Consider the following 21,651-nt stretch of genomic DNA (forward strand, 5'->3'; position numbering starts at 1 on the left):
AAGGATGCTACATCCTACTAAAAGATAGGAACTATGTTCATAGCAACTTTATTTATAATAGCCAGTGTAGCATGAATTCTAACTGAACCGAGTAGAATTCACTCTACAAGTCGGCAATTGGAAACAACCTGTAAGTCCTTCGACCAAAGAATGAATAAAGAAAATGTGGTATATGTATACAATTACTCAGCTGTTAAATAAAAAGATATGAAATGAAAAGATATGAAATAAAAAGATATCAAATAAAATGAAATTTGAAGGCACATGGGTGGAGCTAGAAAAAAATCATCCTAAGTGAGATATTGCAGTCCCGGAAAGACAAACATGGCGTGTTCTCACCTATAAGTGGGTATTAGTAGTTAAATAAAGAATAATCATGCTACAATCCGCAGACCCAGAGAGGCTAAATAACAATGAGAGCTCAAGGGGGGACTCATGGATCTCCCTGTGAAGGGTAAATAGAATTTATTTCACAGGTGGACTGGGGGCAGGTGGAACAAAAGCAGGAGGGATGGGGGCAGAGGGAGAGAGGACTGGAAGAGATTACTGGAATTAGTAATTAGAGCGGCATTTGGGGGACAACATAAAAATCTAGTGCAATGGACACTCACTAGAAACTATAAGGGTGACCCTAATGTAGATTCCTGATAATGGGGGTATGGAGCCTGAACCTGCCATCTTCTGTAACCAGGCCAGGTTTCTAGTGCAGGAATTGGGACATCAACCCAGCCACACAACCTTTGACCTTTGTTCTGTCTGCAGGATGTTCTGGGTAAGGGTAGCACAGAACTTGTGACAGTGGCCAACCAATGACTGGGTCAATGTGAGCCCCATACCATGAGAGGAAGACCATGCCTGACACTGTGTGGATGCCCAGGAACCAAACGCTGGACAGCCCAGACCTAGGATTGAACCAAACATGACTGACAAAAAAAGAGAAAAGTCAATGAAATGATTCTTAATGATATTCTGCTATACTGTAGCCCAATCATCTTCAGAGAGGCTTTGTCCAACAACTGATGGGAACAGATGCAAAGACCCACATCCAAACATTAGGCAGAACCAAGGAAGGAAGGGAGGAATGACTATAGAAGCCAGAGGGGCCAAGGTCATGATAAGAACATGGCCCACAGAATCAACTAAGTGAGGATCATAGAGGCTTACATACCCTGAAGGGTCAATCATTGATTCTATATGGGTCTGGGCTAGGTCTTCTGCTTACACATTATGGATGTGTAGCTGAGTTTTCTTGTGAGGCTCCTAACAGTGGGAGTGGCATTGCCTCTGACTCTTTTGACTGCTCTTGGAACCGTTTACCTCCTACTAGATTGCCTCACACAGCCTTGATAGGAGGGCATGTGCTTCGTCTTATTGTAACTTGTTATGCCATATTCAATTGATATCCCCAGGATGCCTTCTCTTTTCTGAAAGAAAACAGAGGGGGAGTAGGTCTGGAGGAAAGCGAAAGGGACTGGGAGGAGAGCAGGGAGGTGAAAATTATCAGGATGTAATATATGAGAGAAATTTTTTTTAAAAAGGCAAGAGATGGACAATTCAGTCACAGTGGCCTCCAGGATGCACTGAATGATCACTGTCACTAAGTGTGGCAGAACGAGTCAAAACAGAGGCTATAGAAGCAGATAACTAGTGTTAAAACTGTAGCTTTGGTTCTTAATAAGCCTCTGACCTGAAATCAATTACTTGGCCTCTCTTGTTCTCAGTTTTTCTGTTTGAAAAAAAAAAATGGAGATCACACATTTCTCCCATTATTTGAAGAAACCACGTAACACAATGAAGAGTATCTGCTAAGTGGCCCAAATGACTAGCAAGTGCTAATGACCTAAGTGTGTGTATATGTCCACAATCCACTCAGTATTCTAACCATACTTAATTCTTCATATTATTGTCCCACCCAGAATCCCCTAGGGGATCATTCATGAATCAGTCTGGCCTGCCCTGACCCCAATTGTTAGAGAACAAGGCAAGGTCACTACCAAAATGCTCACCCACCCAAAGTAAGAGTTAGTAGGGCCAGAAAAGCAATCAGGACAAGCCAAAGGCAGATGAGAAACAACACTGGGGTATGAAGTTGCATGTCGCTGAAAGTCTCACTGCTTTATCTGTTAAAAGTAAGCATTGTTTATACTTAGTTTTTGCAATTAATAGAAAAATTGGCAGTTGATACAGAACAGCAAACTTTACAGTAATATGCCCCTTGCTTGGGACTAAGGTCACAGGGACATTTACAAGTCCAGCAAGTATTCTTGTAAGCAAAAGCCGAAGCATCAGCTGCCAGTCCTGTAAATCCTGAGACAGGAGTTGGCCCATGCCCAGATGTGTATTTGAGTGGCCAAAGCTTACAGCAGAGGTTCAGTCACTTTGAAGCCAAAAGAAGCTGTAATAAATTAGTTTAAGGCTCACATGATACTACAATGGCAAGAGAATTGAGGATTCTAAGGATAAACTTTGAATGTATTTACTATAAACACTAATTATAAAGCCAGACAGAGACTTAATGGAAAGAAAACAAATTTCTATGTCTTACAGATGCACGAGCGTACACAGAGATTACAGTGCTGTTCTTACTTGGAAAAGTAAAAACAGCTAGCACGTGTGTGTGCACACACACACATACAGAAAGAAAGAGAGAGAGTTATAACCTATTGTATATGCAATGTTATGATATATTGTTATATACATCAGATATATTACTGTTTTGAAAGGTTGTAAATCTAGCATATTTAAGGAATTTTAATATTGTTTCTCTTCACATTGGCAGTTTATTGGTCAAGTTTTCCTATCACATATCATGGTAGAATAAAATTGGTTGAAGCTCAAGCTATGGGCTCAGAAAGTTGTAGAGAGTCAAATATAACTCAAGGTAAGACCTCCATGCCATGCCATGGCCCCTCTTCCTCCAGGCCAGACTGATTTTATACTACACTAATTTTGAAGTCTGACCAGCACTCTATTACTATTCTATTTCCACTCACTTTCTCCCACATGCAATTTTACTGTTTCACGCTTCACTTTCATGTCATGAAGCCTGCAGAGAAGGTTCTGGTTAGCTCCCCTAACCAGAAATGTACAGTTTTAGCTCAACAAACTTTATTTCGGTGTGTGTTTCTTTTGGTTTTGGAGCCTGTCCTGGAACTAGCTCTTGTAGACAAGGCTGGTCTCGAACTCACAGAGATCCGCCTGCCTCTGCCTCCCAAGTGCTTGGATTTAAGGCGTGCACCACCACCGTCCAGCTCGGTGTGTGTTTCTTATAAAGATAGGAAAATGTACCTTCCCTCCTGGTTACTGAAGAACTGTCTCTAGAATGACAATTCCAATCTTTTTGGCCTCTAGGCTGTTTTGGGGGGATATAGAAATTATAGAAGGAAAAGAATGGTCACTGATTAAATACCAAACATCTAAAAAACTCCTTGTTAAAAAATAGTATTCTTACTTAACACCTCAGCAGTGCATCTTACTTATCAAGAGTTACTGTGTTAGGGAAACCAGGATGTTGGTGGTCGTAGTGATGACAGCGATGATGATAGGTGGTAGAAATAATGATGAAGTGGAGATGACAGTCATGATGGTAGTCGTGATAGTCACAACAGTGGTGGTGGTGGTGGTTATAATGGTGGCTGTAATGATGGTGGTAATAGTTGATCCAGTGGTGACCATGGGAACAGAGAAGCTGTGGGAGTAGTGATTAATGAGTGCAAATAGCAGAAGGCATTGCTAAGCCAGGAAAATATAACCAGAAACCGTGTCAGCTTTTTGTCTTTAATCATTTCATCTTCACAAGACTTTCCAATGCTCCTATTGATTCTATCTTGTGATTTAGAATAGTGATAGTCTGCTCTAACAAGAGTAGAGTGGTACCCTGTTCAAGAAAAAAAAAACTACTAAGCAAGCAGAGGTGCCACTCAAGATTGAGTCTCACCAAGCCCATGCCCTGCCATGAGGTAAAACTTGACTGCAGAAACATCTTTTAGTAGTTTTGACTCAATTATCTTCTTTAACACTCTTAGGGTTCTCACAAGTCTACAAATCTAAAGAGGGAAATATTTTAGCATTCCATTTTCAAGTGACATCTACATCCAGTCCTGTGGGTTGTGAATGAGGAAAGACCAACCAAACCCAGCTAACAATGATTTGATGTGGGATTCCCCGCTGTATGCTGTAAATATGTTTTATTACATTGGTTAATAAAGAAGCCGTTTAAGCTTTGGCTGTTCGATCAGACTAAGTTCTTTGGGAAGTACTGTAAGATTACCCAAAGTATTTCCTACTTAATTCATGTAGTACAGTACTTGTGTTTATAATAAACCTTGAATTTTTGGTATTAACAAACTATACGTTACTTTTCTTGATGGTAGTATACCAAGGTCTTAGCCCTTCATATTTGCTCTAATGACAGGAAACAGAATGCAAACTTTTAGCACTAAAAATAATTTAGAAGTTTATTTTACAAACATGAAAAAAGAGACCAGAAAAAAATGAAGGTATATGCTCATGATTAAAAATATTATTGGGCCGGACCATAGTTTTAAGATGGCTTTAATCTCAATGTGGACATTTATTGGCCAAATGACCACATAACTTTTAGTCTGTTTCGTTTTTGTAATGGGAAATAATAATATACAACATACACATATAATAGATAATATGTAATATATCTAATGCATATATATACATATATATCAATTTATATACTACATTAACACAAGACATTGTACTAACATTTCATAATAAAATATATTATTGTCATGAGAAATATATGGAGTTAAGTAGCCAAAATTCTTAGTTCTCATAGCACATAGCAAGGAATCATTATCACCTCCATGGTTCTTATCCAAACAACAGAAGAGTTCCCTGGACTTAACTGTTTCATTTGCTGCTATACCAAGTGGTTGGTCCTTCTTTGTATATAGAGAAGGCTAAAATACATACCTAGTTTCTACCTCCCCTCAGATTCTCCCCACAGGTTAGACTGGACAATGCACCATTGAAGGTGTTCACTAACACCCAACATAAGCAATCACAATGTGAAGCCTACAGTTTCTATCTTCAGTTGTGGATATATGTTGATGAATGATGGATAAGAGAGACTGTCAAGCAAAGTTAGAAGGCCAGAATGATCTAAAATTAAGTTAATTAGTACCTCTAATGAGGTTAACCCAACCTTCACACAGAAATGATAATGTGTAATGAGAAAAAAGCGCCCATGGGAGTAAAAGAGAATGGAGACTATAACATGGTCTTTGGTTAAAATATAATGCAGACACATTTATTTTAGCTTCCCTGGAAGTCACGTTAATGAAATAGCAGAGAAGTGATTAATGGTGGTATGCAGGTGGAAGAAATGGCTAGACAAAGATGAAAAGAGTATAAAATTGTGTGGATTATCCACTGCGAAAGGGTGATAAGTCCTAAAACTTTGTAATCATTACTGATTCATGGGATTACAATTCTGTTTATATTTTCTCTATTATCTTTAAAAATAAGTAATATAAAAATTATATGCAAAAGTCCACCATGTAAAAGGACAATACATTTTTTTAAGATATGGGTTGTTCATCTACTTATTCATTGCCAAAATTCCACTGTGCATATTGTTCTAACAAGGGCAACGTTTCTCGTAGGTCAGTGCACAATGAATACCAAATGAAATCAAAGAAATTTTCAAAATTCTAGTGCCTAGATCACACACACAGAGAAATTCTGGTATATAGATGTGCCTTGATTTAGGTGGAGGCAAATTGTTAATAACTTGCTGTTAATTGACTAATGAGACAGCACAAGACACCACAGAGTCCTATGTGCTGTGCAGGCTTCAGGGTCCACCAGCATCACAGGGCAGAGAGATGTGCAGATTCCAAATGATTTAGTGTAGACTGTCCTTTGTGCTTTTATGTCTTTGGAGGACCAGACAGAGGGAAGAAACTGGGGAAGGAAACTGAGAAGAGACAGAAAGAAAGAAGAAAAATTGGGGCAAGAGGTCAATGGAGCTGAAAAAGAAGGGTTTCAGGAAAGAGTGTGTGTGTGGTTATTGTGTCCTAACATGAAACCTGCTAAATCTTTAGAAGTGGTTAATATTTTTTTGTTTGTTGCCTTTGTTTTTATTTTGGCCTTTTTGTCTTATTTTTCTTTGCTATTTGTAGAACTAATGTAATGTTGCTCAGGATGCCTTTGAACTTGCTACGTAGTTAAGGATGGCTTTGAACTCCTGATCATCTGGCCTTTACCTCACAAGTACTGGAGATGTCAGGAAAGTGCTACTATTTATGGTTTTTTATTCTGTCTTTGAGGTGTCATTGCCCAGGTATGGTGTCTTGGTCTTTATTATTAAATAACAAGTCACAGGGCAAGCAGAATGGAGTGAAATTACAGCGGAGGGGGAGTCCAGAAGCCAGAGTTAGCCCTTGAGTGTGTTTCTTTTGTACGAACATATCTCACACAATCAAGAAGGGAATACATTCAGCTGAAATTTATATAGTTGTTTCTTTCTTTAAAAAATAATAACAGACCAGCACCTGGGAGACTGAGGTGGAAGGATTGCTCTGAGTTCAAAATAAGCCTGGGCTATAGAGTATTACCTTGTCTCAAAAACCCAAAGCAAAATAAATGAATAAGAAATATGAAGCAACACTTAGCATAGTATATGCATTGAACTTCATAACATAGAATATTTTCAGAACATTGTCCAAACAAGACCAAAGAAATGATGCGTCCCTTTCCCATTGTGAATACAAAACGGAAGACGTGTGGATATACTAGATTGCTCACGACCATGCAAACCTGAGTCCTCCAGCAGCTGTGCCCAATTGCCCCCGCCCCACCCCGACACTACTTCATACCACTATGTAAAATCACCCTGTGTGTATTTTCTTGGAGTTGTGTTTCCTGCCTGTTTTTCTCAGTTCCTTCTCTTCTGAAGTGTACTTCCTAAGAAGAATTTTAGGGCCCCATCTGTCCAGCTTTGGGCTTCTTCCACACGAGTAAAAACAAGGCAGACATAGTTCACTGGGTAAACACAAGCGCAGGCGACAGTGATTTATGCTCACCTTGCAAACTTCTGATTACCAATCCGTCGCCTGCTATATAAACAGGTGTAAACTAAGATTTAATCAGTTTACACAGCATGGTAAATAATTTAATCTCTCCTTAGCAGGGTGCTTGCAAACGTAAATGTTCAAGACCAAACTGATGGTGACGTTCTGGTCTAAGTGTCCACTTTCTCAGCCAGAAAAACTGCGCCCACAGATGCGTCTCAAGTACCCCTGCTCAGGAATAGGAATGTGGGAGGCAGAAAATCCAGAATCCCCCATGGAAACCTCATTTTCCCGACATAAAGCTTAGCTAGGAGCTCAGAGAAATGGCTGTCGTCTCTCATCCTTTAACTCTCCCATCCTCAAAGGTTCTGTTCTTTCTTCTGCACTGCGCACGTCAGCCATCTCTCCGCTCTTTAGCCATTCCTGAGCACATTGTCCTGCCAGTTCCCTGCCACCCTCACACAATGCTCCTGGAAGAAAAAGCAGAATGATGGAAATAACAATGGAGATAGCTAAAGGTGTTGTATTCTGTTAAAAAAAAAAACAACTTACTAAGTCTTGTTTAATGTGTACTCATTCAAGAAGCCCCTTTATCAATTCTGTAGGTGGTTGTTTATTATCCCATTTTCCAGTTAAGATAATTGAGGCAGAGAAAGAAACTTTCCACACACGACATATGTAATAAACACCCCAGGCCTCAGCTAGGTTCATCTCCATAGGCCTCAGCTTTGAGTTATCCTAATAACATTGAACTGGGCTCTGACAGCCTAAATAATAATTCAGGAGGCTCATCATTTAAACTCTAAGGAAAATGAGAAGCCAGTTTGCCCCACAAAAGCACCTACATGAGCCTATGGAATTTCTCATGGGAGACAGTGCCTTTATAAGAAATACCTGGACTCGGGTCTGCCTTTATGGAAGAGTGTGTCTGTGTAGGTGTAGAGAAATTACACAGAAAAAAACGAACACAATAAACAGTGGGTATCCCAGAAAGAAAGGATCTGCAATTTGCCATGAGGGAACAGAGCACGGTGCAAGGCAAGGAAACCATGAGATCAAATCCATGACACTTACTTCCTTCCTTGACTCCCTGCGTTCTCCATCACATAGTAGCCCGGCTTGCACTCATATCTGCAGATGGTGCCCACATCATGGCTGCCCTCTAGGCAACGCGGCAGAAGCAAATTGGCATTTGGAATAACTGGAGGAGCGTCGCATTCCAACTTGCAGTAGACTTCAGGGAGAGACCAGAGTCCATCTTCCAGACAGGTCAGCCACGGGCTCAGTCCTGACTCCAGGAAAGAGAATCACGTGATGCTCAGAACAGAGAGCACATGGACAAAGAACAAAAAACTAGGTAACAAACAGATGCACTGACTCTCAAGTGCCATTATTCTTTGTTGAGCAGTGTCTCTAAAATCTCCCATCAAATGCTGACCCATGGTCCACCTAGGCCACGAGTCACTGTGTGGCATCCTGAAGGCTGAGAGGTCTAGACAAAGAGCATGTGATGGTCATTTAGAGCCTGGTCCAGCACCTCTTCATCTCAAGTAGCCACAGCCACAAGCCGGGATACATCGTGTTACTGTGTTCTCCTAATTTACAAAATAAAAGAAAGCATATCTACTACAGGATGTCTGTGGGTATTAAAAATTAACAGCGTGTACCTCTGTTGTTAATGTTATCAGGACAATTATGCTTATTGGCTTTATTCTGAGAACGCACATAAAAACAAGAAACAAAGACTAAATTTCATTCATTATTAATGACACCCAAATCCAGGACATCTCTACACATTTCAGGAACAATAACAACAGCAACAGCAAAAATCGAGGTATCTGAGAGGATTTTGCGTTATCTGAAGAAGATGTCAGAGAATAGCAATTTCAAAGCAAGCATGAATGAAAGAACAGTACAAAAGTCCCCCTACAGAGTGAGGGAATGAAAGGGGCTCACATTCAGTTCCCTCGTTGGCCCAACGATACCTTGGAGTTTGGCTGGTGGGACACACGAGATGGAACAGCGTTTCAGGAAGTCAGTACCCTCCAAGCAAGAGAAGTTTGCATAGTTCACCAAGGATGCTTCGGGGACACCACAGTCAATGCGCACGCAGTTCACATCCTTGTCCCAGTAGCCCGAGGAACAAGTGAGGAGAATCTCTCTCTAGAAACAGAATTTCCTTCTGTCAATGTCACATAGAATGACTATCAATCAGATTTGCTTCCTGGCTTTAGAATAGTTCCAGTGGTCATTTGTCCTTTCCTGTGACTCACTGCTTGGGCGGGGGGATGCTGATGGGGAGAGCCTGTTTGTACCAGGAAATCACTGGGGCACTGCTCTTCCAAGCCATGTCTCTGGGCTGCCCTTTCCTCACTCTGACCTATCTCTTTTCAGTCTCTATCCAACCTGCCCTAGAACCAGGACCTCAAGCCTCTTACTGATGCTTGAATGCTTGCCCTAGGACCTGGGGACAAACTGGAGAGGACAAGAGAAAAGAAAGTCCTAGGTGCTTATTCTCCCTGTCCCCCCAAAGGGTTGGCTTGGCTGCAGACTGACTCATCCAGTGGCTGTCTTCTCTCCCTTGTTCTGGTCTTTGATCCTGTAAGATCTGCCGTTCCACAGACCCAACCTTTCAGGCTTACGGGTGAGAGCAAAGCCCCATCACTCTGGACTATTGCACGTGGCACAGCATATGCTTCGTTCCTGCCTACAGCTTTTAAAGACATCTGTTTATAAACTTCTCTTGTATTACCTACTTTGGAGCAAGGTGCCATCAATCCAACACTAGACTGAGCTACAGAGTAAGATCTTCTCTTAAAAACTCAAAGGAAAATAATATGAAATAAAGGGTAACACCTTGTATAGTATATGCACTGAATTTCATAACTGATAAAAATACTTTTAGTACATTGCTTAACTTTCATACTCAAAATAATCCTTTCCATTTTGGATACAAACACTAAAACACATGGATGTTGACTAGATTTGCTCATTACTGTGCAAAGAAGTTAGATAGCAACTGTTTCCTACTGGCACCCTTACTAATAAACATACTGATTGATACTAAAAATAACCACCTGTGTCAAGAATAGTGCACGGCACCTAAGAGAGTTAATACACACAGGTGCTTCTATCCAACCTGTGGTAAGTGGGAGTAAGTCTAGCCATGTTCCCAAACTTGCCATTTCAGTGGGCAGGCCTAGAGTGCATTGCCTTTATATAAATAAGAAAATACGCATGGAGTATCCAGAAGGGCCTGGTCCTGCACCAACAAGATGCTTTCCAGAGGTGGAAAGTCTAAGAGGGAAGCAAATCCACTGAGTCAGTGGCTAACAACAAAAGGGAAAAGAGAAGCTCACAGATGCTAGCAATGCATTTTAATTTGGTCTACTATAGTCCGACAGCCTTCGCTAATGATTAGAGAGAATACAACATAAAGAAAATAAATTAGAAATAAGAGAAATAGAAAACATTGCAGAAGAAAGCAGTAACTCTGAAGACACGAAAGCTTAGCATCAGGTATTGCAGGAGTGGGGAGGGCAGTACCCAAGGAGCCAGCAAGAGGGACAGCCACCCTCAGGCAAAAAGAAAAAATCCAACCAAACAAACAAACCAAAACAACAACAACAACAAACCCTTGACATAAGTACAGGACTTGAAAGAGTATCAGGACTTTTGAACCGCTTAGGGGAGATGGGAGAAGGCATCCAGCCAGGTATGAGATGAGCAGGCACTTAGTGACTGTGAAACTCGTGGCTTATTTGGAAAAAAACAAGCATCTGGCCATGGGGATCAAGATCAAAGACAGCAGAAGCGTTTCTATGATGAAACTGCAGTTGTCCCATCAGGTGACCACACTGGCACACAAGCCAAAGGTCCAATGACGGCTGAAGGCACCTATCACCCCTGACACTACATCTCAGCTTAGTGCTTTTCTCTGCTTTCCAGTGTGCTCCTGTTGCCAGCCAGAAGGATCCGAGTCAAAGCCAGACACATTTTTTCTATTTAGCTTCAGTTCTCATGTCAACAGAAAGCAAATATCCCCACTGTCTTGTGATCATGAGCCTGGATTGTACAATTTCCTGCATGGGGCCAGAGTCGGGTGACAGTGGCTGGTCAGCTGCAGGGCGCCATTGCTAACTCCACCATGTGTTTGGCAAATGCTATCTCCCATCCTCCTTCTAACCAGGTTCTTCTCGCACTTAGCACAGTTGGGAGGTCTGGTTCAAACTGCAGCAAACCACTAATCATTTAAAGACTGTCTCTAAACTCCATGTGTAATGCCTGGCTTTTCTCTTGGCTTTTTGAGTATTGCCCATTTTGTTTTAAATTTGTCCAACTTTAATGCGTGACAAACACAGCCTTTCTTCTCTGCTCTTCTTGACCTACCACATACATGTATTTAGTTCCTAACTTATTGAGTTATTTCTGCCGCATTTTTAGCATGAAGTATCTTTGCCTGAGTTAAAAACAGGTGATAGGAGATCTTTCTAAACAAGGAATTTGATGCCTCAAGCTTCATTAAAACTGTCTCTGTATAGGTGATTTCATGAAACCTTCTCAAATTCATAATCGTGTCTTTAAATTCTGACCATGTCTAAGAAAGTAAAATTCTTCCATGGGTTCACAAACTGTTAAGGAATCAATTGGCAGAAAACTGAAATATTATCATTTTGCAAACAATTAATGCCTGACTAGCAATGGTGTGCCTATTCTTTTTCCACTATCATGCATATTTCTGTCTCTCCCTTCAAGCATAATTGCAGTTTACCTTGTATATACTTCCACTATCTCATAATGTGATCCTGTTTCCCAATGGTTGTTTATACTTAAAACTCCCCTGTTGAGTGCTGCAAACTTTCTCCAGGGGAGATGTGAAACTAATACAAGAAGCTTAGCTATGAGAGCACCCAACGCCTATCGTTCCACCTGAAGCCTAAAAGAACGTTCATCATCCATTGTAATAACTCAACAAGTTCCATACTTTTGTTTGGAATAGTTGCAAATGCAGAAGCAAATTTAAAGGGATTATTTTATTTTGGTTGTTCTAACTGTTGTACATCTAAAAGATCATGAAGGCAAAAATTTTGCCTAGGTCTGTCTCTTGAACCATGCTCTTCACTAATACATTCTACTATCTCCAGGCGACCCAAAAACCTGGAAATGCTGCAGTTGAAATGTGGGGTGGGGTATATAAAAACTCAGAACCATGATGCAATCCTGCCTTGGTTGCAGATTTAATAGTTTGGGGTGCAATTTTCTTATATTCCTCCCACAATCCTGGAAGGGAATTGGGAAAGCAGGAGGCTGACATTGAACCTCAGACAAGTTGATGGCAATCCGTTTTGCTATGAATTATGAGCAAGTCTACTTTGAGACATTGTCATCTGTGAAGAAGACAAATTGAGGGAACACTGAATAAGCACTCAAATCTACTGTCCATACAGTGGATACATTAACACCTTAAGGAATCAGTTTCATATGTTTGGACACCTTAAATTTGGTATTGCCAAGTTTCCCTTTCCTTTCATGGAGATCACAGTTTTTGTTCTTGAGGATTTAAGAATTCCTACCCTTCCCAGTCTAACAAGAAAGAAGAGGACAGAGAGCTTCCCGCCCTAGGAACTCTTTCCTTCCGATCCTCAGCTTTCAACTCACCTGCATGTTCCTGAGGTACTGCCCACTGCTGGTCTGAAGTACATACCCCCTTTGACAAGTGATGGCACACTTGATGTGACCTGGGCCACTGGAGGTACAATTTACCATGTCTGCATGGTCAAGTTGCAATGGTGTACATCTTCCCTGTTCTCCACATGGTCGTTGGGCACAGCTGGAGACAACAGAAATGGAAACATCTTAGGGTAAACCTAAATGACAACAATATATATATATATATGAACAATACACCTACACAGTGGGATGATTTTCTTCATAGTCTAAGTGTGACTCATCACTTTCTTCCATCTGCCTATGAACTATGAACCATGATGAACTTAAAACAGGGCAGCTAACTTTCTGTGGCCCTTCTAGGGGAGATAGTCACGATGGGGTGAAGTAGACAATGGGTTCCCAAGGTTCTAGATACTCTCAGAAACGAACTGATCTAGGAATGATGCTCAAAACATTAAATAGCAACTTTCTAGGTCCTAAGCAATCACAATAAACCCAGAACAAATCTCAAAAATTGATCCTGGAGACCCCTGGTTTCATCAGGCATTGGTCCTTTAGATAACTAATCACAAGAAAGTCCCAGAGTGACTTGTGAAGAGGTTGAGTATCTGAGATCACATACTGGTTGACATGAAATATTTTGACTATGGGTACATACCACTGAAGAGTGGCAGAGGCTAAGGAAACCTACCAGTATGAATTGAAAACCTATCACGTGCCAGATACTCTCCTTACCAGAGAACTGCTTCTTAGAACAGTAGCCAGAGAGAAACATAAACTCTCCAGGGTTCAAGGAGATTGTAGAACCTGGACTATAATAGGAGCAATGATGAAGAGGCAGTGGGACAAGAAGAGTATAGCTTCCAGACATAGGGGAAACACATTTAACGAAAACATTAGCTCCAGAATTCAGTGCTGGCTCCAGAATTTAATACTTGAATGATACGGAGTGAGGACTTCACACCCTGACGTTTCAGTTTCTTCCCTTTTAGGAGAATATTTATAGGCTACACACTTTACAAGGTTGATAGTGTTCCCAGGTCAACCCCTTTGCTGTCCCACTGCCAAAGGGCCAATCCTATCTCAGTATCTGTTTCTTATCAGGCTCCCTTTTGTTTATTTCTCTCACTTCCACACTTTTTTCAGTTAAATGAAATTTCTGAAAGTCCTTCCTTTTCCAAAAAGCAACCCTCCCCCATTCACTTTCTTCCTTCAAATCTCTTGTGAAAGTATAAAAATAACTGCCTTCTAATAATTTATTTGACCTTGTTATACATGTACTTTCTTGTTCTTAAGTTGCTTAGTTACTTATCCATTTACCCACAAGACAATTATCTGAGTGTGTCCTTGATCTCACAACTGGACTTTGAAGTTCTTGAAGAGCAATACTTATTCTTGCCCAATTTTAAATAACCATATTCTTGACTATAGTAACCACAATGAAAACTTACTTTATTAAATTTGTTCCTATTTCAGATAACAAAGCTAATCAATGTTACTAAAATGTAAAATGTATTAAATCACATAAAAGAAAATTATCCTATTATGATTCAACCAGTCTGTCCCAATCACTCAATCACTCATTCACCAATAAACACAAAGTATAATAGTCCCCAAGACCTTAGCATAACTGATGCCATGATAAAGGAACCATTCTGACCAGCATGTAGACCACTAACACTTGCTCCAACAGGGATAAAGACCTAATAATCCAAGACCAAGTTCATAATACCAGGATCTAGACAAGTTCCTAAATGGACTGACCTTACTTTTTGGCTTCTATAGTTTTACTTCTCACTGACTTTCTTGCTGACAAAAGTGTGTCAACTAGGACATGTTTTTTTGTACATAAAAGACAAGGAATGATAAGATCAGGGCTGTATGATTTGAGCAAGTTCCCCATGCAGCCAACAGTTGGTAAAACAGACTTTCTATTCGGCAAGAGTATCTGTGCTCCAGTAGAATTATCTCACAACAGCATCAACAAAGAATATTTTTTTCATGACATTGGACTGCACATGGGTGGTTTCACAAAGACAAAGTCTCTAGTGAGAGAAACTAACATTGTATTTTCTTACTCTTGATGTTCTTGCCAGCAGTGACAATCATTAGAGAAAGTAGCTATCATCATCATCACCAATGATGAGCTCTACTTGTCCTTGGTTTGTATTAGTGGTTGATGACTTAATCAAACAATTAGATAAAAGTGTAAGAATGTAGAAAACAAAGTGCCATTAAATATGTACATAGGTCCAACTGTATTTGAGACTTGGTTCCAAAAGCAGTAGTAGGCCCTAAAAGAGGCAGATTTGATCTGACTGTGATAAATGATGTTCCTAATGGATAGGATTTAAACATTATTCCGTTGACTCTCATTTCTTTTGTGCATGCCTGAGATGGTGGAAGAAGTAGAGATGCATGATGGGAAGGGATCTTTTTTTTTGTCTTACCCCATAGTTATTCTCTAGATGATATAAAATCCATGCAACCCAAAGAAATAAAAGAAAACATAAGCTGAGGAAATCAGGATCATTAATGAGTCTGTGTGAATTCCCCAGATCCAATGCTGACCAGAGGGTATGTGATATAAGGAATGAGGCTGTGTCTGAGTCTTTACTCAACATCTGGATAAGGTAGTAAAAACTTGACCATCTGTGGGATGAGCTCAGAATATGTCCTCTATAATATCAAAGAACTTCCAATCCATAAATGCTACATGTTATTCATCTCCAAACCACTGTATTTTCCTCAGCATGTTGAGCAGGAAGGGCTAGAAAAGGGTCTTTAACTCTCTGTGTAATGTCAGCTGATTGCCAAGGAACTTGTATAACAGGGCACACACTATTAAAGTGACTTTATGCGATGAGCCCACATCATCATGAAGGATAAGCACCAAAAGCTAGCACCTTGCGTGAGTTTCTTTCCATTGATATGGCTAGGACCACATTTCTTGTTGGTGTTATGGGCATCTAGCACAAGAAATGTATCCAGAATTTTCATCAGAGCAGAGCACAAGGAACACACAAAAGGGAAAGGTGTCATGAAGTAAGACCATGAGTGGGGGGTGGGGGAGCAAACTCAAACCTGTTTATGAAGTGAGAAACAGTTTCATGGCAGCTGCTGCAAATTCCTTCACTAGCTTATATTTCCATTTACTTCCTTTTAAAAGAATTTGTTTTATGAGGATGGTGTTTGTCAGGTCGTTAGCTTCTGATGGCATCTGGTACCAATTGTGGACTTGTCTCCCTTGCACCCCAATCCCAAACCCTCTTTGGGGTTTCTCTTCCACTACAAACACTGCCTTCTGAGTGAGTTTGTTGTCTTCACTATTATCACACCTTGTTACATTCTCCTTTCTCCTAATGTGACCTTGCTTCTCGTAGCATGAAGACAGTGCTAATAGCTCAAAGAGCTCATCTTAAAAAGTCTCAAATGCTTTCTTCTGTTGGTCTCTGGAAAAGGTTGGTGTAGGTGGCAAAAGTGATGCTTTGCAATGAAGTGAGGCTGGGAAGGCAGGAGATGATATTTATCTTGGTTTGACATACAAGGAAACTAAAGCTATTTGGAGACTGGCTAGAGGCCACACATAGAATCAGAGGAAAATCTTCATCCCCTAGGCCTCCTTCCTAGACCAACTTAGACCATGAGGCCTTAAGGATGAGGTTGTACTCCTGCTATTTTCTGTCCAATCAGGAAAGAGTAGCACTGGCTCCATGAACCAAAGGGTTCCGTAGTAGGGTAATAGGTGGGATACATAGAATATTTATTGGTTCGAGTTTTGAGCAGTAGTTTTTCAAATGTGGTAAATGAAGACAGCAGTGTTTGTCCGGGTGCTGTCTGCAAAAATCCCCTAAGTATGCTTCCCCATTGGCAATGTCTCCTTTCTCTCCTAGCTACTTTTTCAGATCTCTCTATACCTCATCACAGTGTCTTCTCAGGCAGGGACATGATGAGATCAGCCAAATGTAAGTTTTAAGTTTTAAGTCAAATGATTTAATTTTTCAAGATTGAATTTCAAGTCAATGGGTCCTTAGAAATCACACCATGGACATGGCCACCTACCCATTATTCTAGCTTTATTTTATTGTTTCTCTCCTTCTCTCTCTCTCTCTCTCTCTCTCTCTCTCTCTCTCTCTCTCTCTCTCTCTCTCTCTCCATTTTCTGAGAAGCCACTACATCTTTTATCTGGTTCTGATTCTAAAAGCCATTATGTTGAAAGAACTGAAACGAAGATATTGGATTCAGGAATCCCAGTTAAAGGAACCAGTTTAACCCCAGTCTACCTTCTTATTGGACAGAATTAACTCCAAAGCCCTCCACACTCTGCCCAAACAATCTCCCACTATATCATTTTTCCTCCAGTGGCTGCACATGCAAATGATTCCCTGGGGTGAGAAACCTCTGCTACCATGATCCCACAAAAGATTGGTCTTCTGCTCTGAGATGCAGGCTCTCATTGTACCTGCGTCACAGGTTCATGTAGCTTTTGAGCCATGTTTATTTCCATGCCTGATGACTGGAGTGATTTCTATTTTTTCCGGTGGTGTTTCAAATGGTTATTTGTTTTGTTTTGGTTTCTGAGGCAGGGTCTCATTCTGTAGTCTAGGCAGGATTTGATTTAAAATCTTTCTGCGCCTCCTGCCTCTTCATCTCTATGCCAGGATTACAAGTATGCACCACTATGCGGAGCTGCTTCAGTTTTGCCTGCCCACCAGAAGTCAGTCCTCTCCCAGTAACGGTCTGGATACTTATAGCCTAACAGAAAGTTTGATAAATTCTAGAGGCCTAGACTGCATGAAATCAAAACTGACTCCAAAAAGATAAATAGATTTCACTGCTGAATCATTATGCTTTAGTGATTATCACAAAGAAGTCCCGGAGTAGGCCAAGAACATATCCTCCAGTTCTGACAACAAAATTGAATACATTTGAAGAGAGAAATGAATCATGAGCTACTCCTTATGAATTCAAGGCTCCTTCAGAGATAATTTTATCATTACATTGATTTGACCTTAAGGAATGACTAAAATTTGGAAGGGCTAAATACATGTCCTCGGGAGTTATTCCAAGGCTTTATAGACAGAGAAATGGAGCAATGTAAAGGAAGCATGGAGGAAAACATGATTTCTGCTATCACTGTACAGCGTGAATAACACTCAATATGTCTGGATCTCTTCCATTCTGTCCAGCGGATTTAGAGAAATCTGTGTTAAAAGGAATCAACATCTGTCCCTGAAGACAGCTTTACAGGGAAGCTCTTTCATTGGTGAGTGACAAACAGGTCGAGGTTGAGACCAGATAATGGATATCATTCTCTGCAGATAGATTAGCCAGACCCACACACAAGCTTGCCATGAACTGCAGCCCATAGGATGCCAAAGCAGATACTGCTTGTTAGTTTTTCAGTTGTCGAAGGCATGGTAGGGATGTTGTCCTCATTTCCAGGCCAGGTTCACATTGTGAAAGCCCAAGGGTTCCTGGTAGATGAGGAAGTCTACCTGCAGTTAATAAACAGCCTTGGTACAATGCCCAGTACTGGCTCACCTTGAAGGACCCAATCAAAAGTAGTACTGAAAACCTGGTTCCCGCATATTGAGCAGAGGAAAGTTTGTGTGCTAACTGTGGAATGACATATACCAGCTACTAGAAAATCAGGTTTTGCTAAAACTGAAATAGATCTGAAAGATAAATCAACCCAAATCCCTCAATGTAGAAATGGGGAAACTGAACTCCAAAGGAATGGTGTGTGATACTCCAGGACATCCTGCTGTCCTTGTATCATAATAGAAGAACAAAAAAAATCTCATTAATATTTATCCAAACTCAAAATCAGGCTCATGAATTTTCCTAAAGTCAATATCCTACCCTCACTGAGGCATCCAGAAGAATCAGACCACAATGTTTCTCTTTTCCTAGAATCAATACTCAAAGAAACTGTCTGCTACCCATATCACACTCTTCGAGAAAGAGCCCCGAATGGTAAAGAAAGCAGTAGACCCTGTCATCTGCGTTCTCAGCTTGGTTTGCCCCGCTGACATCTATGACCCTGGGTAAATCTCTTAGCCTTCTGGCTTTCCATCGGCAAATTTGTAAAATAACAGGGTTGAAATAGGTTCCACCGAAGGCCCTGCCAGTGTTAGCATGGTATTTAATTTCACAGATGAGGTGATGGTGGTATTGGGGTGGGAGACCAGAAAACTCAGGAACAGACAGGATGTGGTAGGGAATGCAAGAAAGAGCTTGTCATAATCTTTCTTGCCCAGATGAAATCTTGTGCTAAAGTCCCACTTCATGAGTTGTTTAGTTAAATAACCTGGTGCAATGCATCTGCCCAAGAAGCGGTGCTATCGACTAAGCAGCAAGCCCAGAACACTCCCTAGAGGGCCTCATTTAAGGTTAAACAGTAAGGGAAGAACAGATGCCCCTCCACGCTGCTTTATTGATTCTTACTGAAATAAGAGGGCGTAGGCTAAGAAGGAATGTATGCTTGGGATTTGGCAGCAAACAGGAGTAGAGTGTAGCAAAAGGACCGGTGGAGACAGAGCGTTCATTCATCCGCTCACCGCCATCTGCATAAACAAATACGACAATAGCAGCCATTCTTAGAGAGTATGTGAGTTCCCAACCTGTGTCCTTCTCACCTCTGGCTTCATTTGTTTTCCGGGATAGGAACCAGGTTAAATGCAGAATATATTTCTAACAGTCTTCTCGGGAAAAACTCCTTCTGCTACTTTGAAGTATTTTATGGCAGGATCATACCAACTGGAAAGGGGAAATTGATTCAAAGTTTCTGGTCCCTGAAGATTCTCATCTGAGCAAAATAGCAATCTTGGTAGCAGTTCTAGCTTCTCAGCCACATGACAGAAAAATGACTAGTTACTGCCCCCAGTAGACTTCCCCATCCCTGCATTCTGAGAAAGTTTGCCTGTGACCCCTTAAGTCTCAACACTGACTCTGGCTCTCTGTTTCAGTCCGCTCGTCCCGCCAGGCCGAGTCATTGCTTCCTAGAATGTGACCTATTTGTAAGATTAGAAGTAGACTCCGGTGGCCCCAGCACTTGGTAATTCATTTTATTCATTTCTAATTCTGGGCACAGATTTTACCATGTCTGGCCGTAACACCACAAGTCCCATCCAAATGCCCCTGTCCTTCTAAAAAGAAACAGATTCGCATCAAACGGCCAAAAGTGCTCCCTTTCAAAAGCCCTGTCTCACCAAGTTTCAAAATTCATGATTTTCATGTGGATTATAAAATATGAAGAATACCAAAGAAGGAGTCAAAATAATCTAATTACCGACTAATAGGCAGACTGCACCCTAGCACCTGCCCACTTGAAATAGCCACAGGATTTCTAGCTACATTCCCGAACAATTTCCAAAGGCTGTAGCTCTCTCTGCATGGGGCATTTCCTACTGAGGAATGATTTACTGGAGATCTGCAAGTGATTGCTTTGTTGATGACTTCCCTGCCCACAATCTGCCCTTGGATAGCAATTAAACTATTAAAGCAGGAGTGACTGCCACCCAGCCATATTCACAGGCCGAGCCTGGGCACTGTGACACACGGGAAACTAAGTGAGGAGCAACACTGACCGTGTCACTACTAGAAAGGAACCCACAAAGCAAGAAGACACCATCAGCTTAGCTTGGCTGTGACCTCTATATAAGCTATGAGCAAATGGAGGCCCAAAGCCTTCAATGGGTCCTCAACAAGAAGCGGAACACAAAACACAGGCTGAGCCCTTCAGGACTACTGCTCTTCTGCTCCACACTTTCCAGAGTCCACAGCAAACCCTTCCTATGTTCGCTCAGAAGCCGCTAGTCTTTAATTGACATCACATTTGTACTATTATTTTCTGGTTATTTTAATATTTATAAGAGTTGAGCTTTGCCATATTAATAACTCACTTATGTGGGGAGGTAAAAACAGAATGGGGTGATCTGTAAAGAATGGGGTGATGTTGTAAAGCTAGATGATGCAGCTCAACTTAAAAGATCTCAGCCTGCACATCTCAGATTTGCTGCTACTTCCGCATTCAGACTTTCTAGACCTCTGTGATTCTGGATGAGCAAAAATCAACACCAGGCCAGAGGATCATTCCAACCAAAACCTATGCATGAATGTGTCAACAGGGTCTACCTAGTTGGTACAGAACTCTAGAAATGTCGGCTTGCTTTTCTTCTTTGTACTTTCTCCACAGCTGCCATGAAACCCCGCCATACCAATAAGACTAGTGCTGGGTAAAGCGCTGAGGCGTTGGTGACATTTTCAGCTCACTCCCCTTTTTCCCACACTCTTTCAATGCTTTTCATCTTTCAGCAGAACTTGCCAAGGCCTCCACTAAAGGATGTTCCAGCAGGGCTCTCCTCAATATTTTGCATTAGCAAGGTCCGAAGGAGAATGTGTGTTGTATAAAACATGCTCGCTTCTGATACATGGTTGCTTTCTATTTCAAAGAGACCATTAGGGATTGTCAGGACTTCATGAAAATAATTCCTAGTGGCTGACTCTCAGACACCATGATGAACCACTATGAACTTCGTTTCAAAGGCACTGCTTCGATGTCAGTCTCTTCTTGGTGTTTGAATCCAGCCTTGCTATCTCTTTGCTGCAAGATATATGCCAATCATATCTTCGCTTTTCATTGAGAGATGTCACCTAAGTTATCCTTAGAACATACCCCACCAACGAGCTCCTACACAGTTGTGTGTTAATGGTAATAAAAACTATTCAAAAATAGTCTTATCTACATGCTGGGAAGCTCCCAAATGAGAACCATGCACATGACCTTTTACTTCTCTCTATAACTCCATTAGAAAAGAAAGTAAAACAGACTCAGCTTGCTGTGGCTCCCAGTATGGACTGCTGTCCACCCAGCCATTTCTCATTGTCCAGGGGACCCAGAATTTTCTCTAGTGGGTTCTCATCCTTC

General features: G+C 41.1%; 1 protein-coding gene across 1 annotated transcript in view; it reads right to left on the bottom strand.

Moving 5' to 3' along the window:
- Nucleotides 1-21,651, bottom strand: part of Pappa2 (pappalysin 2) — a 238,598-nt gene that overhangs the window by 60,407 nt on the left and 156,540 nt on the right. Inside the window, exons 14-16 of the mRNA XM_075987453.1 lie at nt 12,708-12,879; nt 9,035-9,212; nt 8,124-8,337 (exon numbers count right to left, since the gene is read on the bottom strand). Of these exons, the coding sequence (XP_075843568.1) occupies nt 8,124-8,337; nt 9,035-9,212; nt 12,708-12,879 (564 nt within the window). The remainder of the gene's footprint in view (nt 1-8,123; nt 8,338-9,034; nt 9,213-12,707; nt 12,880-21,651) is intronic.

Source organism: Microtus pennsylvanicus, chromosome 10 (genome assembly GCF_037038515.1).
Source record: "Microtus pennsylvanicus isolate mMicPen1 chromosome 10, mMicPen1.hap1, whole genome shotgun sequence".
Taxonomy (NCBI): Eukaryota; Metazoa; Chordata; class Mammalia; order Rodentia; family Cricetidae; genus Microtus; species Microtus pennsylvanicus.